General features: G+C 42.5%; 2 protein-coding genes across 5 annotated transcripts in view; one reads left to right on the top strand and one right to left on the bottom strand.

Annotated features, from left to right (window-relative positions):
* The window catches only part of ESF1 (ESF1 nucleolar pre-rRNA processing protein homolog), a 58,194-nt gene extending 47,945 nt beyond the window's left edge, over positions 1-10,249 (bottom strand). Inside the window, exons 1-3 of the mRNA XM_084774556.1 lie at positions 10,110-10,249; positions 7,425-8,104; positions 3,669-4,030 (exon numbers count right to left, since the gene is read on the bottom strand). Coding sequence (XP_084630682.1) covers positions 3,669-4,030; positions 7,425-8,064 — 1,002 coding nt within the window. The 5' untranslated portion in view covers positions 8,065-8,104; positions 10,110-10,249. The remainder of the gene's footprint in view (positions 1-3,668; positions 4,031-7,424; positions 8,105-10,109) is intronic.
* The window catches only part of NDUFAF5 (NADH:ubiquinone oxidoreductase complex assembly factor 5), a 30,953-nt gene continuing 13,696 nt past the window's right edge, over positions 10,225-27,481 (top strand). For 3 of the 4 annotated variants that reach the window (XR_014777661.1, XM_084774569.1, XM_084774570.1), the window contains exons 1-5: positions 10,225-10,573; positions 13,230-13,270; positions 16,575-16,638; positions 24,335-24,382; positions 26,059-26,162. Coding sequence is in view for 2 of the 4 variants with exons in the window: in XM_084774569.1 (XP_084630695.1) it covers positions 10,307-10,573; positions 13,230-13,270; positions 16,575-16,638; positions 24,335-24,382; positions 26,059-26,162 (524 nt within the window). In the remaining 2 variants the exon portion in view is untranslated. Of the gene's footprint in view, positions 10,574-13,229; positions 13,271-16,574; positions 16,639-24,334; positions 24,383-26,058; positions 26,163-27,481 lie in introns of those variants that run through there. The other variant, XM_084774571.1, reaches the window with a different exon arrangement.

Below are 27,481 nucleotides of genomic sequence, written 5' to 3'. Positions count from 1 at the left end.
GACAAGCTGGGCAAGGTGGCATATGCCTGTAATCCCAGCACTCAGGGAGGTTGAGGCAGGCAGATCTCTGTGAGTTTGAGGCTAGCCTGGTCTACAGAGCAAGTTCCAGGATAGCCAGGGCTACACAGAAAAACTCTCTCAAAAAACTAACACCAAAACCAACTAACCAACCAACACACACATACACACACACCCACCCACAAATACAAATTCCCAGAAAAAACAAGTATTAAAAACTTTCATGCATTTTAAATTACTTATGTAAAAGTAATTGCTGAAGACGATGGCACACACGTGAAATCCCAGCAGTACAGAGGAAGACCTAGGAGGATTACAGCGAGTTCAAGACCAGTTAAGTCTTCATACAAAGGTTCTGTTTCAAAAGGCCTTGGCAAAGATCAACATAAACTCATGATAAAAATGTCTAAAGAAACTAGGAATAGAAGGGACAATTCTCAGCATAATAAAATCCATATATAAGAAATGTGCATCCAACATTATACTAAATGGGGAAAAATTAAATGCATTTCCTCTAAAATGAGGAAGGAGATAATGGTGTCCAGTTTTTCTAATCTGATTGACAGTACTTAGGGCAGCGGTTCTCAACTTGTGGGTCATGAGCCCTTCAGGGTGAAATGATCTTTTCCCAGGGTCATTCACAGATACCTGCATATCTGATATTGACATAATTTCTAACAGTAGCGAAATTATAGTTATGAAGTAGCAATGAAATAATGTCATGGCTGGGGGTCACCATAACATGAGGAACTGTAATAAAGGGCCACAGCATTAGGAAGCTGAGAACCACTGACTCATGGGGTACATGCAGGACCCGGGCGGTGGTGGCACACGCCTTTAATCCCAGCACTTGGGAGGCAGAGGCAGGTGGATTACTGTGAGTTCCAGGCCAGCCTGGTCTACATAGTGAGTCCAGGACCGTCGAGGCTACACAGAGAAGTACATACAGGAAAGGAGGAAGCCAAACTATTCCGTTTCCAACAACATGATCATACACTTAAACGTTTTTAAAGGCTTTACCTGGAAACTCTTAGACCTTCTACGCTGCCTCCTAAATTGTTCTCCAAGCCTTGGAGAAGGAGGATATGAGTGTGTGGATATGTTCTCTGTGTCTGAGCAATCCAGTCACTTGTTCTCAACATCTGACAGTTGAGTCTTTGTAATTGCTGCTGCTCGTTGTAAAAAGAAGTTTCTCTGACAAAGCTGACAGCAGCACTAATTTGTGGGAACAAACTTAACTACGCGGAGGCAACTCAGCAGGCACATCCTGTATGGCCATTTAGCACATCCGCTTCCTTATTAGGGCCCATGACCCAAGAGGAGGCAGAGCAGTGCAGGGGAAGAGGATACGGCAGGGATGAGAGGGACCAAACACATCACACACATGGAATGAACATGTCATAACAAACCCATCTTTATGTATAATTAATATATACTCACTAAAAACATCAAACAAACAGAAACAAAAAACAAACCAACAAAAAAAGCAACCTACTCAGATGACTGGAATGTCATAAACACGTCATAATGTTTTCTGTATAAGCCTGAGTCCTGAGTTCAGATCCTAGCACCCAAATAAAAATTTAAAAAGTTGAGCATGCCTATAATCCCAGTGTTTGGGAGACAGGGACAGAAGTATCCCTTAGGCTTGCTGGCCAGTCAGTTTAGTTGAATCAGTTAGAGCCCCCATTTTAAAAAATTTTATTTATTTTTATGTATATAAGTACTCTATCTGCATGTACATCTGCAGGCCAGAAAAAGGCATTAGATCTCAGTATAGATGGTTGTGAGCCACCATGTGGTTGCCGGGAATTGAACTCAGGACCTATGGAACAACAGACAGTACTCCTAACCGTTAGCCATCTCTCCAGCCCAAGAGACCCTGTCTTAACAAATAAGGCAGAGAACAATTAAGGAGAAAACCTGATATCTGCCTATGGCCTACACCCACGCATGCACACACACACACACACACATGTATGCACACATTCAAGCATGCACACACCTACACATACCACAAATATAAGCAAAAAAGGGAAAAATAAGAATGAAAATATGACCGTTATAAAAAAACAGAATGGCATTATAAATTGTGTTAAATGAGATATGCTCGTCTCAAAAGAAAAATATTTTATGCTGACTTTTTTGCTAGGTTTTAATACTAAAAATTTTTTGGTATCTATATGTACTTGTAAATTAACATAAAATTAATTCACAGAGGCTGACACTGATGTAATCACTCTACATATTATGATTATCTTTTTTAAACACAGACTCTCTCACTATGTAGACCAGGCTGGCCTTGAACTCATAGATTCATTTGCTTCTGCCTCCCAAGTGTTGGGATGTAAGTGTGCACTACTGCGCCTGGTTCCACATTGCTGCTTTTGTTTTTTGAGACAAGGTTTCTCTGTGTAGCCCTGGCTGACCTGGACTTGCTTTATAGTGCTGGGATTAAAGGCGTGCACCATCATGCCCAGCTCACATTTTTTTTTTTTAAAAGAGACAGGGTCTCTCACTAAATCTGGAGCTCATTGTTTGGTTAGACTGGCTGGCCAATGAGCCTTAAGGATTCCATTATTTTTGTCTGACCGAAACTCAGGTCCTTATGTTTGCACAGAAAGCAGTTTAAGGACTAAATCATCTCCCCAGCCTGCTAAACCCAGATATAAATTTGTGTAGATACACCATGAAATTAGGAAGGGTCCTAGAGAGTGGAAGAAGAGCTCTTAAGGGAGAGGGGGAAGAGAGAATGAGGAATGCATGTGATATAAGAGCAGAAGGCGTGAGGAAAGGGTTGAGCAAGAGCAAAGCAGGAAAGATGATGGGAAGATGGAGAGGGCAGAAAAGAAGGAGGATGAGAAGGAGCAAAGGATATTGGCATGTAAGTGTGAAAATGCTGCAGCAAAACACACTGCACGTTATCTTTAAAAACTAATTAAAAAACAGAATTAAAAAAAAATAAAAAAAAATAAAATAAAAAACAGAATTAAAAAAGAGACACCCTTCTCCCCATTCCTCCCCCCCCCCCAAAAAAAAAAATAAAAAGGAAAGGAAAAGAACTTCTTCCCATTTTATCTGTTTGGACACACACCTCACGTACATACACTAGCTCCATCTCAAGGTGCTTCATGTTTCTAGTGCTGGGATTGAACCTAGAGGTGTGCACATGCTCGGTACTGCTGGACCACTGAGCCTGTCTCCAGTCCTCAAGAGTCAGCCAGGGTCTGCTGATGTGGCTCACTGGCAGAGATCTTTCCTGGCAGGCAGGAGGCCCTGGGTTCAGTCAACAACAAACAAGCCCCACCACCATTTTACCAATAAAGCTTTTCTCAATTTATTTTTAATGTTTTCTTTCTGTCTAGTTTTCTTTTCTGAGACAGGATTTTACTGGACAAGTTTATAATTCAAGCCAGCTTAGAACTCACTATGCATTCCAGGCTGCCCTCAAACTTACAGCCATCTTCCTGTTTCCTAAGTGATGCCATGGTGTGCACCACTACACCTCGCTTTAGCCTATCTATGTTAGCCAAGAATCCTACCAATGAGTTAGCCATCAGTTCCTTCCTACTTTATTTAGTGACATCAACCCTATCACCCACAAAAGCTAATGAACTGTTATTCATAAACAGTCTTATTGTGAATGTTACCTCGTCAGCCCGAGGAGCATCTTTATCTAATTCTCTCCAAGCATGCTCAAGACCAGGTTCTTCTGGAAATAAATATACCGAATCATCTTCGTCTTCAGAACTAGTTTCTATATTTCCTTTACCCCTTGCAAGATCAGGACCACTGTCACTTTCATCATCATCCTCACTATCTTCTTCTTCTGCTTCTGCATCTTCCTCATCTTCATTTTCATCATCATCAGCTGAAGTTCTATCATCACTTGTGATTTCATCTTCAGATTCTTCCTCACTTCCTATTTCACTGGCACTGTCTGATTCTTCCTCCAGGGCATCTTCATCAACCATTTCACCATCACTGTCTTTTGCCACTATGACTGAAACCACTATAGAATAGTGTGGAGGGAGAAAGGAGACATACATTCTGAATTAAATAAATTAAATCCAAATTACTGACATTAAATCCAGTAAAAATATATCTTTTACAAAACAGAGAAAAGGTTTTGTAAGCTCAGTAAAATTCATGCTATAACAAGTTACTTAAGAGAAAAAAGTTATCAATAATTTCAATTAATTTCCAGTTGAATGAATAGGTGGCAATAATGCAGCAAACAATCAAATCAATATGCATATAATGACACTACTCTAAAGGCGTTGTTTCCAAGAGTGTGGTCACTCATCAGCTGACTAAAGGATGAAGCTAAGTAATCAAAGTGAGATAACTTGTGAAGGCGATTTGTTCCAAGCAGTAGGAAAGGCATCTGTAAAGATGTGTCAATAAAAAAGAGCAGCGAGCATGTGTGGGTGGTGGCCAGTAAGGAGGCAAGTACCAAATAGATGGCAGACGTTAACAGCAGAGCAGGATGGACGGCACGGCTTTGCCGCAGTTCTATTAGATTCTCATACTGAGGACGTCATCTCAACTCACCACAGCACACTGAAGGGGCAGTGTAGGCATGGATAATAAAAACAGAGGGATGGCACAGTATTCTAGACACAATAGTATAAGGTAGTATAAAGCTGATGGCAGCAGAGATGTAGCCAAATGAAAAGCTTTGGTTAAACCAGACAGCACAGTGACACGGACATCTGATATGGGGACCAGCGACTTTAGAAGTGTCAGTGAGACCCAGCTTCCTGACTTACAGACATAGCTAGCTGGCTAGACAGGTAAACATGCACCACTGGGAAAGAGCTAATTTGATGAAGAGTTCTGGATATCTGAATAAAGTGCCTTCAGGGTTAATAGCAAGGTGTCTGCCCATAGCACTGGGTTTGATCCTTAGAACCACAAAACAAAGTGTCTTTGAGTCATTTAACAGAAACTATCAATAAGCCTATTACTGTAAGAGATATGCTCAGTAAAGTGTGGGCTGGAGATAAAGTTGATAACTCAACCATACAAAACTGACAAAGAAGTTGTATTATGACATCACCAAATAGAAACAGTATCAAAATTTTATGCTGTTGTATTTTATAAATGTTAGTTAACTACATACCAAGATTTTTGTTTGTTTTTGAGACAGGGTTTCTCTGTGTAGCCTTGGCTGTCCTACACTCTGTAGAACAGGCTGGGCTCGAACTCGCAGTGATCCACCCACCTGCCTCTGCCTTTCAGGGATTAAAGGCGTGCATCACCACGCCCAGTCTAAGATGTTTTGTTTAAACAGGATTTCATTTTTCTTTCACAACTCTGAAAGTGCTTGTATTCCACTTCTAAATGCAATCATCTCTGCGTGTGAGGATGTCTTATACACTATACACTATGTTTAACCTGGTGTTCCTGTTTCAGCTTACTCAAGAGACTATAAGTTTGGAGAATAAAAAGTAAAATTTAAAACTTAAGATGAAGATCATAATTTGTTTTTATTTTAACCCTGCTTGTAATAATATTTATTTATTCATTAATCTAATATTTATTGCCTACAATGTATAAAACATTGAACTAGGGGAAAGTAAGAGAAAATTTATAAGATTTCATGCCTTTGATGAGCTCACTAAAGAATCTATGATTTAATGCACCATACTGAGGCTGGCAAGATGGCTTAGTGGTTATGACCATCTGCTGCTTCTGCAGAGGCTTTGATTCTCAACATTCACACAGTGGTTTAGAACCACCTGTAACTCCTGTCCCAGGGGACCCAGGGCCTTCTTTTTGACTATATAGTATTTATACAAATACACAAAAAGCTTTAAATTTTTTTTGTTTGCATATCTGTACATGATGTATCTGTGCACGGGAGGTAGAGAGGAGGCACATGTGTGAAAGTCAGGATATTTTACAGGTTGGTTCTCTCCTTCCTCATTTACATGGATACTGAGGACCAAACTCAGGCTGCAGGGCTTGAGCAGCAAGTACCTTTACCTGCTCCGCCACCCTGCCTGCTTCCCCATCTCCACCCCCTACCCCTACAGGGCTTTTCTGTGTACTGGACTCACTCTGTAGACAAGGCTGGCCTCGAACTCACAGAGATGCACATGCCTCTGCCTCCAGAGTGCTGGCATTAACGGTGTGTGCCACCACGCCTGGCTTTTAATGTCTCATGTATACCACACTGTCCTCGAGATCACTCTGTAGCCGAGGATGACCTGCAACTCCTGATTCTTGTGACCCACCTTCCAAGTACTGTGGACTAACAGATACTTGTCAGACAACTCCAGGATGCAGGGAGGTGCTTACAGTAAGATGATCTTGCAGAGAGTATTCGGCTAACACTACAAACCTCTTCAAGACTTTACTGTCCAACAGAGTGGTACTACTGATTTTTCAAAACACATCCAATCCGAAATTTACTCAAAAAGTTACTTGGTCTTCAAACTTAATCTCCCCTCCCCTTCCAATCCCAATACAAATAATGCATCCGTTATGAGTTTTTCTCTGATTACATTTTGACTGACCACTTCTGAATATTTTCAATCTCATTTATGGCCCTTTCTGTTATAACATTTTGTATTCCAAGTTTGATTTTTTCTACCTTATATCTATGCCATCCAATATGGTAGTCAACAGTTAAAGAGACAATTTAGCACTTGAAATATGACTCTTTCAGCTTGAGATTAATATAAATAAAACTGAATGTAAAAGTATAAATTTGTTATCATTAATTACATAGAGATGAAACTTGGATACACTGGAGATAAATACTTCATCTGCTTACTTTTACTTTCTAATGCCACTCGTAGGAAATTCATTACTATGTATTGCTAGCGGACAGGGCCACTAGACCAGGGTCATCACACAAAGCTTAGCAGGTTGTTATCTGACTAAAAGCATCTACAAACAGGCGAGAAGAGCTGAAACCAGATCTAAGCCCATTCATCCTGTCATGCCCTGTGCATGCACTGTGCTTGCTCAAGGGAAATCATTACGTTGCTTTACTTAAAAGTGCCATCCTCACACCAAAGCACAAACCCCAGAGTACTCTGTTTGTGTGTTCAGAGGACATGTGTTTTCTAAGCTGCACGAAGGCATCGTGTAAGCTAGCAATAGCCCTAAGAGGACTACACCTTACAGTAGCTGTCTTACAGATGAACTAACGAATGTGTACCCAACTCTACATAACAACACATAGCAGCTCTCAGCATCGCTCACCACAAACCAAAACTGTTCACCCAAGCATTCACGTTTGTCTTCTGGTACTAAAACAGGAAGAAATCATTGCATATTTTTCCCTTCATAGCTTTATATTTTAAAATAAACACTTGACCCTTTTGAACACAGTATTTTAAAAGATCACAGTAAAGTAGTATAACATAAAGGAATCAGCACTCTCAGCTAACCTGATTGCTTGTCTCTCTTTGCCTTAGAACAACTGATTGTTGGGGGTTCCACAATTTCAGAGGTCCTGGGATCTTTGGTCCTCAGCTTTCCTTTGGGTAAAGTGTCCGCACAAAGGTTGGTGATGCTCCTTTTCTTCTTTGTATTTAGCAGGAATTCTTCACTATCTTTCTTGGGATTTACTTCTGAATCTATCTTCTGAGATTTACTCGTCTTTTTCACTTTCTGAATTCTTTCAGAATTATCTAAGTTGTTTTTATTTATAGGATCCTTTTGGTCAGCTTTCTTGGTTTCTTTCTTTTTTTCCTCAGTCAGTGCTTTTGACTTCACTTCTTTTTTGGTCTGGCTTTTTTTCTGCTTTACTTTCTTTTGGTTCAGTTCTTTGTTTTCTTCATCAGAGAGATCAGAATCAGAGTCAGAGAGGTCATAGAAGCGTTTCAGGTCTTCCGTAGTGCTGTGACTGATAGGGCGCCCTCTTTTATCAACAGCATAGTTCAATTTAAACTTCTTGTCATGAAACATGGCGCGAAACCTCTTGTCAATTTTGACTTTTCGGTCCTTTTCTGGCATTTCCCAAAATCTGGGATCCTTTGAAACTCGCCTAAACCGCTGGTCATCCATTACTTCTTGTTTAGATGACATTTTTAATGTTTAATGAAGAAATATCCAGAGAAACCAAATACTAAAAAACAAAACAAAACAAAAAAATTACAATGATGAATGGTTAATAATACATCAAAATATATTTTCAAAACACATTTGTTGACTTGCACACATGTATACACACACACACTCTAGATGTACATAAAATTAAGGCAACTCAAACTTAATTTCAGCTACCCAACCTACTCTGAGTTAAAAAAAAAAACAACCAAAAAAAACCAAAAATATAATCCTTCAACTACAGATCCCTTGAAATAAATGTAAGGCAAGCCAAACAGAATACTATGGCTTTGTGGAGGGTAATGTTTAGTAACTGACTGCACTCAGAATTGCTGTATTTCTAGCTTGTATTAGTCATGAATTAAAAGATTACTCTTGGTGCATGGAGCCATCCACGTGTAAAACCAGGATTATGAAGGCGGGGTCACCATTAGCAAGAATTTGAAGCCAGATCTTATAGAGTTACTTAGGGAACTGGTGGTCAGCCTGGGCTACAAGAAAACAAAGACCAGTGCTGGGGAGAAGGCCCAGTCAGTGAAGTGTTTGCTGCAGAAATATCTGTATCTGTGTCTCTAGAACACACATTAAAAACCCTGCGGGCCTGTAATCCCAGTGCTGGGCAGATGGGGCATGCAGACAGGAGGATCCTTGGTCATGCAACTTAGCTTACTTGAGTAGCTTCACGTTCCAGTGAGAGATCATGCCTCAAAAAATAAGGCGGAGAGACCAATTGAGGGCCCTGTATGTAAGGACCTTCTCTTAAACATATGTGCACACAAGTTCATGGGCATGTGAGCGGGTGTGGACAACTGCATATGCAACACACACACACACACACACACACACACACACGGAGAAAAACAACAGATTTGGAAATCTCTGTGGGTCTCATTTGCTTTTCAAAGTTTTGTTCCATTCTCTTTGTTAACCTTTACTTCATACTTGCAACAGCTTTTAGTTCTACAAAGCTGTCTTCTAACTAATGGGGGAGGGGGCGTTTAAGTCAGATTTACCTTAGTGTTCTTTCTGTAAATCCTACCATCTATCAAGAACCAAACTGGAGTCTAACTACAGTTGACAATATATATATATATATATATATATATATATATATATATATATATATATATGTATATACATATATGTATATACACACACACACATACATACACATTTTTTTATGTGTAAGAGTGTTATGTCTACATACTACCTCTGTGCCTGTTACCCCTGGAGATCTGAAGAGGGTTTCCAATCCCTTGGAACTGGTTTTACAGACTGCACCATAGTTAACCATCATGTGTGCATTGGGAATGGAACCCAGGTCTTAACCACTGCGCCATCTATCCAGTCCCAAATATCATTTTCTTCTAACATTTTATTCTCGAAGTGACTAAGGTCTATACAGGCTGATCCGCTATAAAGACACGAGAACGCCCATTAAAAATTGTACAAATGCGTATCCTTCCCTTGTAAACAATCTCTGATGGTTTGGCTTCTCCAGATTTCAACTTTGCAAGGAGTCAGACGTCTCTGTAAGAATGACAGCTGACTGTATTACGTCCCTCACTTCTGCGACAGCTCGGCTAGCCTCAAACTGCCGGACTTCAGCCTCCGTCTCAATCCTGGGATTACTGATGAGCACCGCCACCACACAAGCCAGTGCTGCTTATTTCAAAACCCTTTACATCCTAGCAGGAGAAACGTAAAACTTTTCATGGATGCGCACATACATTCCAGATCTATTACACCACTTAACTGTTGGACAACTTTAGGATACAGGTATCACCGCACCCAACTGTCACAGGAAGTGCTTGTCAATGTTGGGAAACGAAGCCCTCGGCAAACATGGGGCGTTCACAGGAGCGAAAGCAACTCCGTCCACCCTCTGGCCGGGGAGCGCCACCATCTTCCCACCTCACAAACTTTCGGGGGCAGGCACTCGGCTGAAATCTCTCAAAGAAGCAGCCCTGAAGAGAACAATGTGGCCAGAAACGGGCTGAATAAGAGGCGCACTATTCACAAACCTCAAAAGCCGCCGACGGAGAACAACACACTTCTTCCCTTCTCTTTTGCGATCCCGGTCCGAGTTCACATGGAGCGTACACCCACAATCCTTTGCGTGACGCTCGACCACAACGGCACGCGACCTAGGCCAAAATACTTCCACCTTCCGTCTTGGACCAATTTTGTATCACTGTGTTAGCCGTAGTCTCTCGGGCGCATGCGCACAATGAAACTATGCCCTGCTGTGGCGCCGGGGCTGAAGATGCTGCGACAGTTCGTGCTTTGGCGTCAGTGCCCGCGGCTTGTGGGGCCGGCGGTCTCAGCAGGGAGTGGTGGTTGCCGAAAGGTCGCTTCCGGTGTTCCTCCGTCGGGCAGCACCTCGCCCAGAACCCTGAACATCTTCGACAGGGAATTGAAGAGGAAGCAGAAGAATTGGGCAGCCCGGCAACCCGAGCCCATGAAATTTGACTACCTGAAAGAGGAGGTGAGACTGCGAGATCGCGACGGAGGGCGGACAGACCCACCCGGCCGGGTGACCTTGAGAAGAAGCTTCACCTTTCTGGGCCTTTACGATTATCCTGGAAGGACAAGAGGCTTGGATAATGTGCATGGCAGTCATTCATTCGCTTAGCAAGGAGTGCTTCTTGAGTTCAGGGCAAAGAAGATCCCCGCCTTGGCAGGATAGCATTTAGGAGACATAGCGAGACACACATAGACAAGGAATGTAGCTGCAGCTAATGTATGATGAAGAAAAAGTGAAACGGTGTTGGTGATTGGGACTGTCAAGAATGCCTGGGGCTGGAGAGATGGCTCAGTGGTTAAGAGTCCTGAGTTCAATTCCCAGCAACCACATGGTGGCTCACAACCATCTACAGTGAGGGCTGGCGCCCTCTTCTGGTGGGCAGGCATACATGAAGGTGAAACACTGTATACTTAAATAAATCTTTAAAAAAAGAAAAAGAAGAATGCCTGCTATGGCAAAAAAAAAAGTGTGAGGAGTTAGTTGAGCTAAGGATGGGAGATAGGACCGAGTTTCCCACGAAAAGAAAAAAATATGTGCAAAGCTCCTGAGGCCGAAAGGACCTGTAGCGTCTTCATTCAGTACCTCCTTTCTGTTCAAGAAAAACACCTGGGGATTACAACCCGATCGAAACCTTGTGGATGTGCAAAACCAGAATATATTCATTGAAGTATATGAAAATTACTTTTAGATAAGCAAAAAGTATTGCCATTTGGAATGGTGTACAGGGAAAAGACTTTGATGTTCATAATCCCTTGCCTATCACCCCCCTCAAAACAAAAACAACTATATTCTGAATTTTCAAATAGAAATCACAGCTCCAGAATGTTTATAAGAGACTTAGTAAAATGTGTAGAATAGTAGTTTATCCCAGTGACTCCCTGTGACAGGCGGTACTTACCGTATAGCTTTTTTTTAATATTCTGTTTGAGAGCTGGTCATCTGTACTTCTCCAAACTTGGTGTTTACTAATTTGCAAAAGTTACTTAAAAAATAAAAATCTGTTAATGCAGTCTGGGTAAGTGATCTTGGCCCAAGCTGGGGGATTAGAGAGAGGGTTGTCCTTTCTCAAACAAGACAACAACGTAGTTAACTCATTGAGGAGTTACACAGGCTTGTTGTACGTTTCTGTTCATTGAGCATTTGTATACCAGTTTTTAATAATCCTTAGCTTAGTAGATAATTCTTTAATATATTTCTGTGCAAACTAATATGTCAATTGTATTTGTCTCATTTGGGGTTTCTACTGCTGTGATAAAACACTGTGTTCAAAAGCTACTGGAGGAAGAAAGGGTTTATTTTTTTCTTACAATTTCCACAGAATACTTCATTACTGAGGGAGTCAGGCCAGGAACCCGGAGGCAGAAACGGAAACAAAAGCCCGAGAGGAGGTTTGCTCCTCGCAGCATGCTCAGCTGCTTTCTTGCTTTCTTTTCTTTCTTCTTCTTCTTTTTCTTCTTCTTCTTCTTCTTCTTCTTCTTCTTCTTCTTCTTCTTCTTCTTCTTCTTCTTCTTTTTTTTTTGGCTTGCTTTTGGTTTTTCGAGACAGGATTTCTCTGTGTAGCCTTGGCTGTCCTAGACTCCTTTTGTAGACTAGCCTGGCCTCGAACTCACAGAGATCCACCAACCTCTGCCTTCCAAGTGCTGGGATTCAAGGTGTGCACCACCACTGTTGCCCGGCACTCAGCTTCTTTCTTTTTTTGTTTTTTCGAGACAGTGTTTCTCTGGCCTTTACTGTCCTGGACTTGCTTTGTAGACCAGGCTGGCCTTGAACTCACAACGCTCCGCCTACCTCTGCTCCCAAGTGCTGGGATTAAAGGTGTGTGCCACCACCGTCTAGCTCAACTGCTTTCTTATACCACCAGGGCCACCTGCCCCAGAGGTGGCACTTGCCTAGTGAGCTGGATATTCCTACATCAATCATTAATCAAGAAAATGCCCTACAGTCTGATCTCCAGGCTAATTTTATGGAGACATTTTCTCAACTGATGATATGTCAGGGTCTGTGTCAAGCTGACAAAAACCAATCAACACAATGTTTCCTTTCTTTTTATTCTTACCTTGTATCACATAGAATACAAAGGCCAAGTATATGTACATATTTTTAAGATTGTTTAGGGCTGGTTTTGTTTGTTTTGAGGCAAGATCTCACTGTAGCCCTGGCTGTCTTGGAATTCATTATGTAATATCTACAAGTCTGGCCTCGAATTCACAGAGGTCTACCTGCCTCAGCAGGTGTTTTGAGTTCTTGAGACTAGGGTCTCTATAGCGTATACTAGCTTGGAACTCAGTATGTGTTCCAGACTGGCCTCAGATTTGTGGCAATCCTTCTGCCTCAGCCTCCTAAATGCTAGGACTACAGACTTAAGCTGCCACACCTAGCACATTGTTTAATCTTGAATTTGTTAAATTTGCCCCTAAAATAATTTGCTTCGCTTTGTTTCCAGCGATATTTTATTGCACATTCAGTATTTATAAAGAAAGTTGCTGTGGGAAAATAGAAAATGGGATAGAAATGCTTACTTTTTTGAAACATAAATTGAGTCTTAGGAAAGAGCAGTGTTTCTTCTCTGTTAGGCGTACTATGCATATTTAACCCACTGACCCCTGCAATCTTTCAGGTTGGAAGTCGAATTGCAGACCGTGTGTACGACATAGCCAGGTAGGAGATGGTGTTACAGTAAGATACAGTCTCCTTCTCTCTCTCTCTTCCTTTCTCCCGCTCTCCCATCTCCCCGTCTGTCTTTCTATCTCTTAGTCTCTCGTCCATATCTCCCTCCCTTGTCCCAAATCAGAATCTTGCTGAAACTTCTAGGCCTTAGACAACCCTCCTTGCTTAGCCTGTTGAGCATCTGGGGCTACAGAGATGCTCCTTCACTCCTGCCTAAGACCAAAACCTGGGGGCTGGAGAGATGGCTTAGAGGTTAATTTAAGACCACTGGCTGTGTTCAATTCCCAGCAACCCACATGGTGGCTCAAAACCATCTATAAAGTGATCTAATGCCCTCTTCTGGCCTGCAGGTGTATGTGCAGGCAGAGCACTGTATACATAATAAATAAATCTTTTTTTTTTTGATTTTTGAGACAGGGTTTCTCTGTGTAGCCTTGACTGTCCTGGACTCGCTTTGTAGACCAGGCTGGCCTCGAACTCACAGCGATCCGCCTGCCTCTGCCTCCCGAGTGCTGGGATTAAAGGCGTGCGCCACCACATCCGGCTACAAACAAACAAACAAACAAACAAGAACAAAATCTGTTGTTGAGTGGAGACTTGAAATTAAATAGTGAGAGCTTGATATGTGCAATAGTCAAATGAGAAACTGATTACTAGGGTTGGTGATTTAAAGCACTCTAAACATCTCTTCCTTTTTTAGATTATTGAGATAGGGTCTCACTGTGTAGCCCAGGTTGGCTTCCAACTCATAGCATTTCTCCTGCCTCAGGCTCCTCAGTGCTGAGATTATAAGCATGCACAGCCACACTGGCTATTCTTTTTTTTTTTTTTTTAATTTATTTTTATTTATTTATTTTTAAACAACTTATTTATTTTTATTTTATGTGCATTGGTGTTTTGCCTGCATGTATGTCTGTAAGTGTCAGATCCTGGAGTTACAGGCAGTTGTGAGCTGCCATGTGGGTCCTGGGAATTGAACCCTGGGTCCTCTGGAAGAACAGTCAGTGCTTTTAACCTCTGAGCCATCTCTCCAGCCCCACACTGGCTATTCTTTTCCTTGTCTGGGAAAGCAAATGACATTTTCTTCATTGTTATCTTTTTTTTTTTTTAAGTGTGAATGTAAAACTGGTAGCTTTCTTCAAGCCTGAATGACTGATCTACTTGATTTAGCCCAAATTAGTAATAGAGGAATTGCTCAAAATAAGGAACTAAAAATTGGCTACATGGGAAAATTTAAGATTTCTAAGTTTAACTAAGTTTAGGTTTTACTGAAATGAGCAGTAGAATCTTTTTTTAAAAAACATTTATTTGTTTTATTTATTGTTTATGAGTGCTTTATGGGTAGAAGAGGGCATCAGATCACATTATAGATGGTTGTGAGCCACCATGTGGTTGCTGGGAATTGAACTCAGGACCTCTGGAAGAGCAGGCGGTGCTCTTAACCATGGAGCCATCTCTCCAGCTCGAGCAGTAGACTCTTCTGCCATTTGAGTGATGGAGAATGTCTACCTGATGTGTTGCCCAGTTAGTGTAGGTGAGGCTGTCCCCATCTTATCTGAAGCATTGTTAATAGAGATGTAGCTCCTATGGCGGTCCTGCAGGAGTGAACTGAGAATGAGCACTTTCGTTAAGTAGTGTAAAAGTCTTGATGGTTATGTTGCTCTTGTTTGGGACATGATGAAAGCTTTGTTGATTCAGCCTTGCCCTCATGTAGTGGAACTACAGCCAAATAATGGCTTTGTATTAGAATTGCTCAGTGGTATTAGCAAATCACTCCCTGTTGATCTTTGTTTAAGTGACATTTGCTTAAGTATACCAACATGGGATAAGTTTATCACATTTGCCTGGTAAAAATGGGGCTTCATAAAACCACAGACTCTCCAGCTATATTTTAGGCACATCTTTTCAAATTAAAAGGAGTCTTTTAAATTTTGTAGGTAAGAAATACTTCCTTACTGTAAGTAGGCCTCTTGTTTCATTTTTGTCACTAATTAAAGACAAAAAATAGCTTACTATTCTCATTTGCCTAAACTATAGTTTATTTGTAATTTAATGAATGAAACATTAAGTTTTGCTTTTCAGTTTGGAGTTTACAAACTCAGTGTCACAGCACTGAGGATATTAAAGCCAAGTCCATGAAGACTCTTGTGAAAGGATATTTTAAACATTAAATGTTTGGAATTAAATTATTTAAGATACTAGTAAATGTCCTTATGTTGATATTCTATTGTTAGTGTACTTGACAAGCCTGGGTTTGTAGCCACTGTGCTTAGCATTTCATATATCTTAAGGAGAAACAAGTACACACAGATGAACCACCCAGAAGTCACTATTATTGTGAGAGCTGAGGCCTACTTAGTACTGTTAAAATCAGTCGACTTCTTTTTCTTTTTTGTAAAGATTGATTTATTTATTTTACCTATATGACTGCTCTATCTACATGTGAGGAGAGGGCCCCAGATCACATTATAGATGGTTGTGAGCCACCATGTGGTTGCTGGGAATCAAACTCAAGACCTCTGGAAGAGCAGACAGTGCTCTTAACCACTGAGCCACCTTTCCAGCTCCCTTGAATGTCTTTCTAACTGTAAAACTTAAATAGTTATTACCCTTTCATGATCAAGTGGTTTTCTGTCTTTGTGCTAGTATTTTATAATTTTGTCATACATCCTTTTATTTTTATGTGTATGCATGAACTTGTGTGTGGACATACGAACTTATGCATGTGGAGGTCAGAGGCTGACGCTGGGTGTCTGCCTTGGTCTCATCACTGTATTTTCTGAGACAGGGTCTCCTACTGCCGGGAGCTTGCTGATTACGCTAGACTGGCTGGCAAGCCACAGACATCCTCCTGTCTCTGGCTCTCCTGCCCTGGAATTTTGAGGGGGAGTTTTAACAGGGCCATGTTTTAATTTGGCTGTTCTGTGGGGCTGGAGATTGTAGCGAGCCTTGCACATGTTAGGCAAGCTCACCACCGAGGAGTGTGCCTGTTTTCCCATGCTAGTTTACGTTCAGCTTGTTCCCATCTTTGTCTAGATGATGGAGTTCAGATCCCTCATCAAGTGTGTTCCTCAAATCCATGTCTAACCTGTTTGTCTGTGTTTTTGTTTTTTGCTTGAACCCAGGGCCTTACATAAGCTAGATAGGTGCCGCACTGCTGAGCTACGTCCCCCACCCCAAGGCTGTCGATTAGTGACTAGATTCGCTCTATATATTATTACTTAAGTAAACTAGCCCTTGATTATTTTATGGACTATGTTTCAAAGCTTACTTCCTATATCTATTTTTTTTCCAGAGATTTTCCCCTTGCACTGGATGTGGGATGTGGAAGAGGCCACATAGCACAACATTTGAATAAGGTATTTTTATACACTGGCTAAATCAATTTTGAAAAATAAAATTGACTAATTGTGTGTGTATCTGCAAGCATGTGTGGAGCATTTAGTGTGTGTGTGTGTGTGTGTGTGTGTGTGTGCGTGTGTGTACATGTATACTTATGTGCTTATGCAATTAAAAGAAATTGCACAGTCTTACTGTTGTTGCTCAGGTGCCCTCCAGCAGATGCCATTCGTCTTTGTGGGATTTTTGTTTTGGGGGTTTTTTGAGACGAGGTATTTTGTAGGCCTACTATTTGCCAACTAGGCTACCCTGGAGGGCCAGTGAGCCTTGGAGCTGCTTGTCTGTCTATCCCTTTGCTACAGGCACCACCATAACCTTCTTCTTTCTTCCAATGTGGGCTCAGGGATTTGAACTCAGATCCTAGTGCTTTCAAGGCAACATAACTGTCTCGTCATCCTCCAATATAATTCATTTTTAGAAAAGACTTCCATGGCCATTTTAGCTGAATGATATTTAGATTTTGGTTAATTAAAATTGCTAAACATTTATTCAATGCTCCTGATAATTTCTTTAAACCTATATATTTTCCTCTTTGTTTCCACTTTGTTTAATCACAGTAAAAGCTGGGGTATAGCTCAGTGGCAGAATGCTTGCCCAGCATATGTGAAGCAATGAATTTGATTCTTAGTGAGACAAGAAAAAAAAATCATAATTAAGGAAAACATTAATTTTATTAATTAAAAAATATATAAAGTATAGTAGCACTTAATAGTACTCATTATTTTATTTCACATTTTCTAATTCAAACTGTGTCTTAGTTAGGGTTTCTATTGCTGTGAAGATACACCGTGACCACAGCAACTCTTATAAAGGAAAACATTTAACTGCGGCTGGCTGACAGTTGAGCAGTATAGTCCATTGTCATCATGGCAGGAAGCATGGCGGCACGCAGGCAGGCAGGAAGGAAGCTTGGCGGCACGCAGGCAGGCAGGAAGCTTGGCGGCACGCAGGCAGGCAGGCAGGAAGCGTGGCGGCACGCAGGCAGGCAGGAAGCGTGGCGGCACGCAGGCAGGCAGGAAGCGTGGCGGCACGCAGGCAGGCAGGAAGCGTGGCGGCACGCAGGCAGGCAGGAAGCGTGGCGGCACGCAGGCAGGCAGGCAGGAAGCGTGGCGGCACGCAGGCAGGCAGGAAGCTTGGCGGCACGCAGGCAGGCAGGCAGGAAGCGTGGCGGCACGCAGGCAGGCAGGAAGCGTGGCGGCACGCAGGCAGGCAGGAAGCGTGGCGGCACGCAGGCAGGCAGGAAGCGTGGCGGCACGCAGGCAGGCAGGCAGGAAGCGTGGCGGCACGCAGGCAGGCAGGAAGCGTGGCGGCACGCAGGCAGGCAGGAAGCGTGGCGGCACGCAGGCAGGCAGGCAGGAAGCGTGGCGGCACGCAGGCAGGCAGGCAGGAAGCGTGGCGGCACGCAGGCAGGCAGGAAGCGTGGCGGCACGCAGGCAGGCAGGAAGCGTGGCGGCACGCAGGCAGGCAGGCAGGAAGCGTGGCGGCACGCAGGCAGGCAGGAAGCTTGGCGGCACGCAGGCAGGCAGGCAGGAAGCGTGGCGGCACGCAGGCAGGCAGGAAGCTTGGCGGCACGCAGGCAGGCAGGAAGCGTGGCGGCACGCAGGCAGGCAGGAAGCGTGGCGGCACGCAGGCAGGCAGGAAGCTTGGCGGCACGCAGGCAGGCAGGAGGCGTGGCGGCACGCAGGCAGGCAGGCAGGAAGCGTGGCGGCACGCAGGCAGGCAGGAAGCGTGGCGGCACGCAGGCAGGCAGGAGGCTTGGCGGCACGCAGGCAGGCAGGAAGCGTGGCGGCACGCAGGCAGGCAGGAGGCTTGGCGGCACGCAGGCAGGCAGGAAGCGTGGCGGCACGCAGGCAGGCAGGAGGCGTGGCGGCACGCAGGCAGGCAGGCAGGAAGCGTGGCGGCACGCAGGCAGGCAGGAAGCGTGGCGGCACGCAGGCAGGCAGGCAGGAAGCGTGGCGGCAGGCAGGCAGGCAGGAAGCATGGCGGCACGCAGGCAGGCAGGAGGCGTGGCGGCACGCAGGCAGACATGGTCCTGCAGAAGGAGGGCTCTGTGTCTGGATCCAGAGGCAGTAGGAAGAGAGAAACTGGGCCTAGCTTGAGCATTGGAAACCTGCAGAGACACACTTCCCCAGCAAAGCGACACCTACCTCAACAAGGCCTCTAATTGCTGTCAAGCAGGGCCACTCCCTAAGGAGCAAGCATTCTAATCCGTGAGCCTGCAGGGGCAATTCTCACTCAAGTCACCACGAGCCATAAATACATTCATTTGCTCACTTATCCTTTTAGCCTTTGTGAAGACACAGATTAAATTGGGATTCATAAAAATGATTTATTTGTCTTATTTTAAATTGTGTGTGGGTGGATGTGTTGGCATGTGGATTTGTGCATCTAAGTGCAGGTGTCCACAGGGAGCAGGCATGGGATCCCTTGGGTAGAAGTGAACTCAGATCCTCTAGAAGAGCAGCAGATGCTCTTAACTTCTGAGCCATCTCTCAGCTCCTGGGATTAAAGCAGAACATATATTTAGGCTGTGGTGCAGGGGAATTATGAAACTCCCCAAACACTGACAATAACAAATGCCATAGAGAATATAAAATGTTCATTGACAGGCAGCAGGTGCTGCAGGGTAGGAGAAATAGAAGGACTTATTTGATGCCCTCTTACAGGCAGGGAGTCTGGGTTGGTTCCTAGCACTGGAAATCAGAGCATGGCGGAAGGGAGGGGGGTGCTGTGGAATCCAATGATGCTGAAGGCCGTTACCTTAGGCATGTCATGTAAGAAAGATGAAAAGAAGCCAGATGTGCTGCCACACCCCTCTAATCTCACCATGCAGGAAGGCAGAGGCAGGAGGATTTCTGTGAGTTAGAGGCTAGCCTGGTCTACAAAGCAAGTCCAGGACAGCCAAATGCTACATAGAGAAACCCTGTCTTGAAAAAACAAAAACCAAAAAAAGAAAGAAAAGAAATCAAAATTGAGGAAGAGAGAATAGACAGACGGATTAGCAGGCAGTGCTAAAGGCAGCATAGTCAGGGGAGTTGAAGCCAACATAAAAGCAGTAACATGAGAGACATCGCAGACCCCGCAGAGCTTGATCAGTGATTGGATCTGGAGTTCTCATTTGGATTATATGTATCTAAGCTCCACTTTCTTACCTAAGCCTTCGTCTCACCATTAGCCCTAGCCACCTGCGCTGCTGGCCTAAATCCCTGCAGTAGCTTTCACATTGGTCTCCTTACTTCTCTTTGCCGGCAACAGTCTGTTCTCCCTATAGGATAATCCTTTTAAAATACAAGCGAGTCATTCACCATCTTCTCAGAACTGTCGGATTCTCTTCTAACTTAGTCATAGTCATGTGTCTTACATATATGTTTGTATGTGTGTGAGCACATGCCTGTCACAGCACACCTGTGAAGAACAGAGGATAGCTTTAGAAAGTTGATTGTATTCGTCTACCATGTCAGTCTGGTGACTGAGCTCGGCTCATCGGATTGGCTCCTGGCATCTTTACTCACCGAGCCATCTCAACAGACTTTTGTGATTGCTTTATGAAATAGTGCTCCCATTTTTCTGACAAGTAGCTTTTTTTTGTGCTATAGCACACATTAGTCCATGGTATATGTTTATGTCTGTCTTTTTGTACTGGACTGGCTTGTTTTTGTTCATTATTAAATCCTAGTTCCTCAATGAATAATCATTACATTATTAATACATATGTAATGCACCTAATGAATATTGGCTGAGTTGAGATATAACTCAGTGATGGAACACTTGCCCAGTTTGGGCTCTACTACTACTACTGAGCTGTGTCTCTAGCCCATCACTTGATTTTTCTTTTTAAGATTTATCATGTATACTGTGTTCTGCCTGTATACCAGAAGAGGGCACCAAATCTCAGTATAGATGGTTGTGAGCCACCATGTGGTTGCTGGGAATTGAACTCAAGACCTCTGAAAGAACAGACAGTGCTCTTAACCTCTGAGCCATCTCTCCAGCCCCCCCTCTTTTTTGTTGTTGTTGTTGTTTTGTTTTTTTTGAGACAGGGTTTCTCTGTGTAGCCTTGGCTGTCCTAGACTCACTTTGTAGACCAGGCTGGCTTCGAACTCATAGTGATCCACCTGCCTCTACCTTCCCAGTGCTGGGATTAAAGACATGCGCCACCACACCTGTCTTATCTTTTGATTTTAGGAAATGGAAATCCACTGAAGTCAATTTAAATATAGAGGTGTTTGTGGAGGTTCTTATGCTACTCAGATTTGGAAGTAGATTTCTCTCACAAGGTACTGGAGCATTGAAACCGAAGTATGAAGTACAGCCCTGTGTGCGTGGCATCTGGGATTACGTGGAGGCTATGTGCTATCTTCATTCTTTTTCTCTTCTTATAGATTATCCCTAGTATTCTTGATGCGGCCTCAGTTGTAGAAGAATTTAAATTTAGAACATGGCTGCTCTGGCAAGAGACCACATCCAAAGTCATTCTAGGTCTGCGTGGTCCTGCTGGAGTAAAGACATGCCTTTAATCCCAGGAAACAGAGGCAAGCAGATCTGAGTTCAAGGCCAACCTGGTATAGAGCAAGTGTTCGGTAAAGAAAAGCTTAGGCCCAGTTGTGGTGGTACACACCTTTAATCTCAGCCCTCAGGAGACAGAGACACGCAGGTTTCTGGGTTCTAGTCACTTCTGTTGAGTCAGTGAATTAAGAGGCAGTGCAGTGGAGTTAAGTTCACTGCAGTTCAGTTTGTGGAATTCAGAGACAGTTTTCACAGGGAGAGTTTTACTGAGAGAGGTTGAAGAGAGAACAAGGTAGACACAGGTGAAGACAAGACAAGACAGAGAAAGAAGGAGCCAGAAGATTAGAATAGATTGATAGAGTTACTTTTTAAAAAGATTTATTTATTTATTACATATACATTACATATGCAGTGTTTTGCCTGCACTCGAGAAGAGGGCATCAGATCTCATTATAGATGGTTGTGAGACACCATGTGGTTGCTGGGGATTGAACTCAGGACCTTTGGAAGAACTGATAGTGCTCTTAACCTCTGAGCCATCACTCTAGCCCATGCCAGGGCCAAGCAGAGCAATTCAGTCTGAGACTGAGAGAAGCCAGATTGACTCAGTCAGCTTGGAGAGGAGTTTGAGCCAGAACAGCCGAATTGAACCAGCCAGTCAGAGTTCAGAAAGAACTAGAAAGGGTGAGCTTACTCAGCACTAAGTCTGAGAGGCTGAGAACATTCTAGGCCTAGATTAGATTATATGGAGGATAGAAGCTTCCAGGGCTAGGCCTAGGTTATCAGATGGAGGCAGTAAGTCTCCAAGACGACAATTAAATCAGGCAAATAAAAAATTACTTTTACATATAATTAACTAGCTTTTTTCAGTTCATGGTAGATCATTGTTATCTCTTATCTAACTCTGTCAAATGACGCTGTTGATAACTTGAAATCAACTACGGCAGAAATAGTCACACTATAGAAATTGTTAAGTGTTCCAAAATAGTGCCCTACCAAGAGGTGGTTTTTAGCATACACTCTCTAGCCTTAAGTGTATGTGCTGTAACTCAGAGACCTTTGCCCCCATCTTTACATCTCTTACTTTAGATTTTCAGGTGAGAGAAAGATAGATAATCATTTTGATTAGCTTAATTCTTTGGTCCACAGTGGTGCCCTGGAGTTGGCATCTGAGAGCCAGTTCTGCCCCTCACTTACCAAGCCTACATCAAGCAGCATTGTGTTTGTTGGTAGCATGAAATCCACCTCGTCAGAGACACTACACCAAGGAAGTTAACAAACAGGTGTATTTATAGTAGTGCTCGCTTTCTTCTGTCCTCCCTACCTAGCAAAGTATTGGTATTTCTTAGCTCTTGCTAAGCTGTGAGCAGAAAAAAGTGAGTGTGAGTGAGTTTCTCTGACAGAAGAGGGGAGCCACAGTAGGAATCACTGAAGAAGTTTCCTGGAGGCCTCAGTAGTGCTGTGGGGGAAGAGATAGACTCAGCAGGACTGACCCAAGGAGGATGCCTGCTGTTAGCTGAGAGAAAGACCCCAGCAGACATGTATTAAGTATTGGAGGAGGTACTGATGGCGGGAGCAGGACCCTGGAGAAGAGAGCAACATGGGAAATTTTAATGTGAGACTGATGTTGTAGGCGTATTTTTAATCTATTTTATTTGGGCTCTTATATCTACACCCTTCTCCACCCCAATCTCTTCCAACCTCCCAACACTAGGTAGGTGAGAAAGGAGGTTAGAGGGTGTGTAGACCTCTTTAATCTACTTCCTGCTGATCAGGGTCATCAGGTTCCTGGGGGCAAGTCCAATCTTCTTCATCAGAATATGCAGCTATCCAGTAATCCAGCCCACCAAGAGCAGCAATAGGGGTGGGGGGCGAGGAAGGAACTGCTGAGTCCCTCTACGGCTTTCCTAGTTATACCCTTTCCAGAGTTCCCAACGACCTGCAGCTGGCACAGGTTATGCCCCTGCTATGTGGACAGTCTGAAGCAGCTCCATATCCCACACCTGGTATTAAAACAGATACATTCACATAAAAACTGGGTATTTAAAGAAACCAGAATTCTCACTACATTTCCCCCCTTTAGTCCAAAAAAATGGTGTTGCATTAATAAACTATATATAATAAGGATAGTTATGAGAACTGTCAGATAAGAACTCCATTCACAGTGTTCAGTCCATTTGTACTTGGTGACCTTGGAGAAACAATTCCACTATCCTATCTTGGTGAGTCCAAAATTTTGTACCTAAATCACTTTCATTTATCAACCTAAAAACATCTCTTGAGACCCTAAAACTTTTCTTAGATTCTAAACAATTCATGCTTTTGTGTTTTGAATCTTATTAAGGAAAACTATAAGACTATAACTATATATCTTCAACCCCATCAGAGACCTGAGAAAGATAAATATTACCTGAGTGGACAGGAAGTACAGACTATGTAGCTTCTAAAACTATAGAGATAACAGAGCCTGCTGGCTTCCTGGACAGTCACCCAAGATTCCTCTGTTGCCTTGGGGCATCCGGTCTTTGGCCTTCAGGCCCAGACTATCTGCCGGACTTATCTGTGAAGCAGGAAGTAGTTTAAAGAGGTCTGCATCCCCTTTGCCCTCTAACCTTCTTTGTTACCTACCTAATGTTGGGGTGCTAGAAGGGATTGGGGTGGAGAAGGGTGGTTTATATAAGAACCCAAATAAAACTGATAAAAATATGCCTGCAAGATGGTGTCAGAACCCTCATAGTTTTGGAAAGCAGAGAGGATCATTGAAACAGGTAAAATGAAACCCCTTAGTTTCTGTGCGTGTTTTCAAGTCTCTTTGCCACAGAAGTACGGCGACTAGCTTTGAGCATATTAAACCAAAGAAAGTTTAAGTAGTGGAGAATTGTAGCATGTCGGTGTGCGCACATGTATTCTCTATTTTGTTAAATAAGTTAAGTGTATTAAGTAGAATTACTTGCAAGTATTTAAATGTCCTATTCATTGTGTTCTAAAGAAACTTGCATATCATACTGTAATTGGTCAGAAAATAATACTACAAAACTGGAAATTACTCTATAATTTTTTTCTTTGGAAATTTCAGTAATTGTTTCGCTTTGTTACTGCAGCTATAAATGTTTTTTCATCATCTGATATGCTTTAATTATCCCGTTGCAGGAGATTGTGGGAAAGATCTTCCAAACAGACATTGCAGAACATGCTTTGGTAGGTAGCTTTTAAATGTTGTTTGTTTCTGGCCTCCAGGTCTAATTGTTAGTTCTTTATTTCTTTCACAATGTAATAGAAGTGTAATTATAAATATATACACATGAAGAAGACTCAAACAGTACAGGGAATAGAGTAAGAAAAGAGATTCCCAATGTGAGTGCCCAGAGACAGCTAGCAGTTGGTGACAGTTAGCCTCCTGCCTTTGTACGTGTGTAAGCACCTCCATCCCCGGGCTCATGTGAACAGCACGGCATTAGTAGTCCATGTTCATTATGGAATATCATAGCTTTCCAGGATGTGAGCATCACGTGGTTGATTGGTCTGAGTGGCTTCTAGAAGCCTGCTGCAGTTGTAGTTTCTCAGTAGTCACACATGCTCTTACCATCATACGAAGAGCAGCTGTCTGCTTGATTTACTTGATTTTTGCCTGAGAATAAATTCTTGCTAGAATTCATTTATGTTTCATGTTCAGTGTATGCCTCCAGCTTGTCCCTAGGAAGATGAATGAGAATTTTACATGAAAGTGCTTTTGTCTTTTTTCCTTTGGCAACCTTAGCCCAGCCCCTTTTGTTTTTGACAATCTGATAAGAGCATTCAAAACTGCGCTTTCTATTTTTCCTGTCTTTGATTACTAGTTCAGTGAAATAGCTGTGGATAGATAGTGTGATTATTGGATCTTGGCAGTTTGTTAGCCAGTCTCCCTCTCTCGGTGTGTCTGTGTGTGTTCCTTTCTAACAATTTGGTTTTTGTGTGTATGAGTGTTTTGCTTGTTGTATGTGTGTGCACCATGTGCGTGCCTGGTGCCTGTGGAAATCAGAAGATGGGCATTAGAGCCCTTGAAGCTGGAGTTCTAGATGGTGTGAGCCTCTCTGGCCGCAGGAGAGCAAACATGGGTCCTCCAGAAAGAGCACTAAGTGACCTTAGCTACTGAAACATTTCTCCAGACCCTCACTGCTATTTCTTAACTTTGAATTATTATTTTAAAAATAATTTTGTGACATGCCTATCCAGTAATGTTCATCGATTTGAGCTTTTACATGTATTTTTTTTCCCTAGGTTATGTTTAAGAGTTTATATTTTAGAGATATTAACCCTTCATAATTTATAATAAATATTTTTTCACTTTGTATTTACATTGTTTATTGGTTTTTAGAAGTTTTTTGTTTTTGTTTTTGTTTTTGTTTTTTTTGAGACAGGATTTCTCTGTGTAGTCCTTGGCTGTTCTGGACTAGCTTTCTAGACCAGGCTGGCCTCAACTCACAGTGATCCACTTGCCTCTGCCTCCCAAGTGCTAGGATTAAAGCCATGTGCCCAGCTTGCTTTTTAGAAATTTTAAAATAGTTTTTCATTTACAGTTTTTAATGTTTTAGTCATCTTTATATAAGCTTAAAATATTAAGAATATAAAATTTATTTTATATTTATATCCAGTACTTTGTGACTTCATTTGTTGCATTGAAATGTTCAGTTGTCTGAGAGTTGGATATAATTTTATATTTTTTGAAGCAACTAAGTATAATTTAACAAAGATTCTTGAGTGCCTTTTGTGTGTGTGGGGGGGTGGTGCTTATAGAAACTGCTAAGTGAATCTAACATTAGCAGTGTCTAATAATGATTGTGTTAGTAATTGAAACTTTATTTAAATATGTTGAACTTTTATTTTTTTTCCATTAGAGAAACTCCTTAGAATCAGATATTCCTACTGTGAATATTTTAGCTGATGAAGAATTCCTTCCCTTCCAAGAGAACACGTTTGACCTGGTGGTTAGCAGCTTAAGGTTAGTAATCCATATGTACTTTTAACAATATGTTCCTGAGGTTACAGAGTCTTTGGTTGGTAAGTGCTTGCTGCAGAAACATGAAGACGCACGTTTCATTGATAAAACCCACATGAGGGCCTAGCTCCCTGCCGCTGCCCTTGGTTGTGGGGTCATGCTTGGCACCAGGCTGCAGTCATGATGAGCTTGTCCGTGACCACTGGGTTCATGTCCTTGTCCCTGTGGGCTTTGCCTGGGGATGTCCCCTAGACTGGAGGGAAGATGAAAAGCTAACTGCCTCCTGGAATAAGAGCATGTACTTCAAAGGGAACTGAGACCCAGTGGAGAAGTTACTTGGAAGTAAAGACTGGGTGAATCATAGAATGTTCAAAATAAATATGTTGATTATTAAAAACAACACAAAACAAAAAACCATGCATGAACGGCAGGCATGGTGGCACATGCTTGTAATCCCAGCTCTGGAGATGCTCCCTGGTCAGCAACAAGCTCACGTTTACTGGATGAATTTCAAACCAGTGAGAGACACTAATAAAAAACAATATTGTCAGAAGCTGAGAAACAATACATGAGGTTAACCTCTGGTCTCCATGTGCATACATGTGCAAGCATGCATCCATATGTACACATGTATGTATGTGTGTGTATAGATGTTATAAACACATCTACTTTATGTTGTAACATTGTACTCGTAGGATAGCAATGGATACCTTCCCACCCTGGCCTGGAAGTAAGCGTAAGGTTTTGGGTGTTAAAGACAAGCACTCTGATATTGAGCTGTATTCTTCACTATGATAGTGTAAGTTTTTTTTAGTTACAAACTGATTATCTTAGTTTATACATTGTAAGATTCTTCTGTTTAACAATTCAGAACACCCTAGTGGAAATCACGTAGTGTCTTAAGAGTCTTCTTTTTCCCAAGTTTCTACAGTGCGTTAGAGCTCTTTTGCTGTCACACATGAGAGACTAAACAGGGTCAACAGAAACCAGGAGATTTAAGAGGTTTCTGATGTGTAAATTTAGAAAGCTTTGTTGTTTTGTTTTCCATCACTGTACAAGATGTTGATGTACTATCTATCTACTAGAATAGGCAAATCTAAACCCTGACAGCACCAACTGCTGCCAAGGGTGTAGAACAGCAGGAGCTCTCACTCATTGCTGGTGGGAATGCAACAGGTATTGGCACTTTGAAAAACTATTTGATGGTTTCCTGAAACTTGAATGTACTTTGTTAGGATCCAACATTCATACTCCTTGGCATTTATTTCCCCAAAGAAAATGAAAACTTATATCCATGCAGAAACATGAACGTGAATAATATA

This window comes from Acomys minous (assembly GCF_964271855.1).
Source record: "Acomys minous genome assembly, chromosome: 3".
Lineage (NCBI taxonomy): Eukaryota > Metazoa > Chordata > Mammalia > Rodentia > Muridae > Acomys > Acomys minous.
Note: the sequence above shows the minus strand (reverse complement) of the source record. Positions and strands in the feature narration are given on the sequence as shown.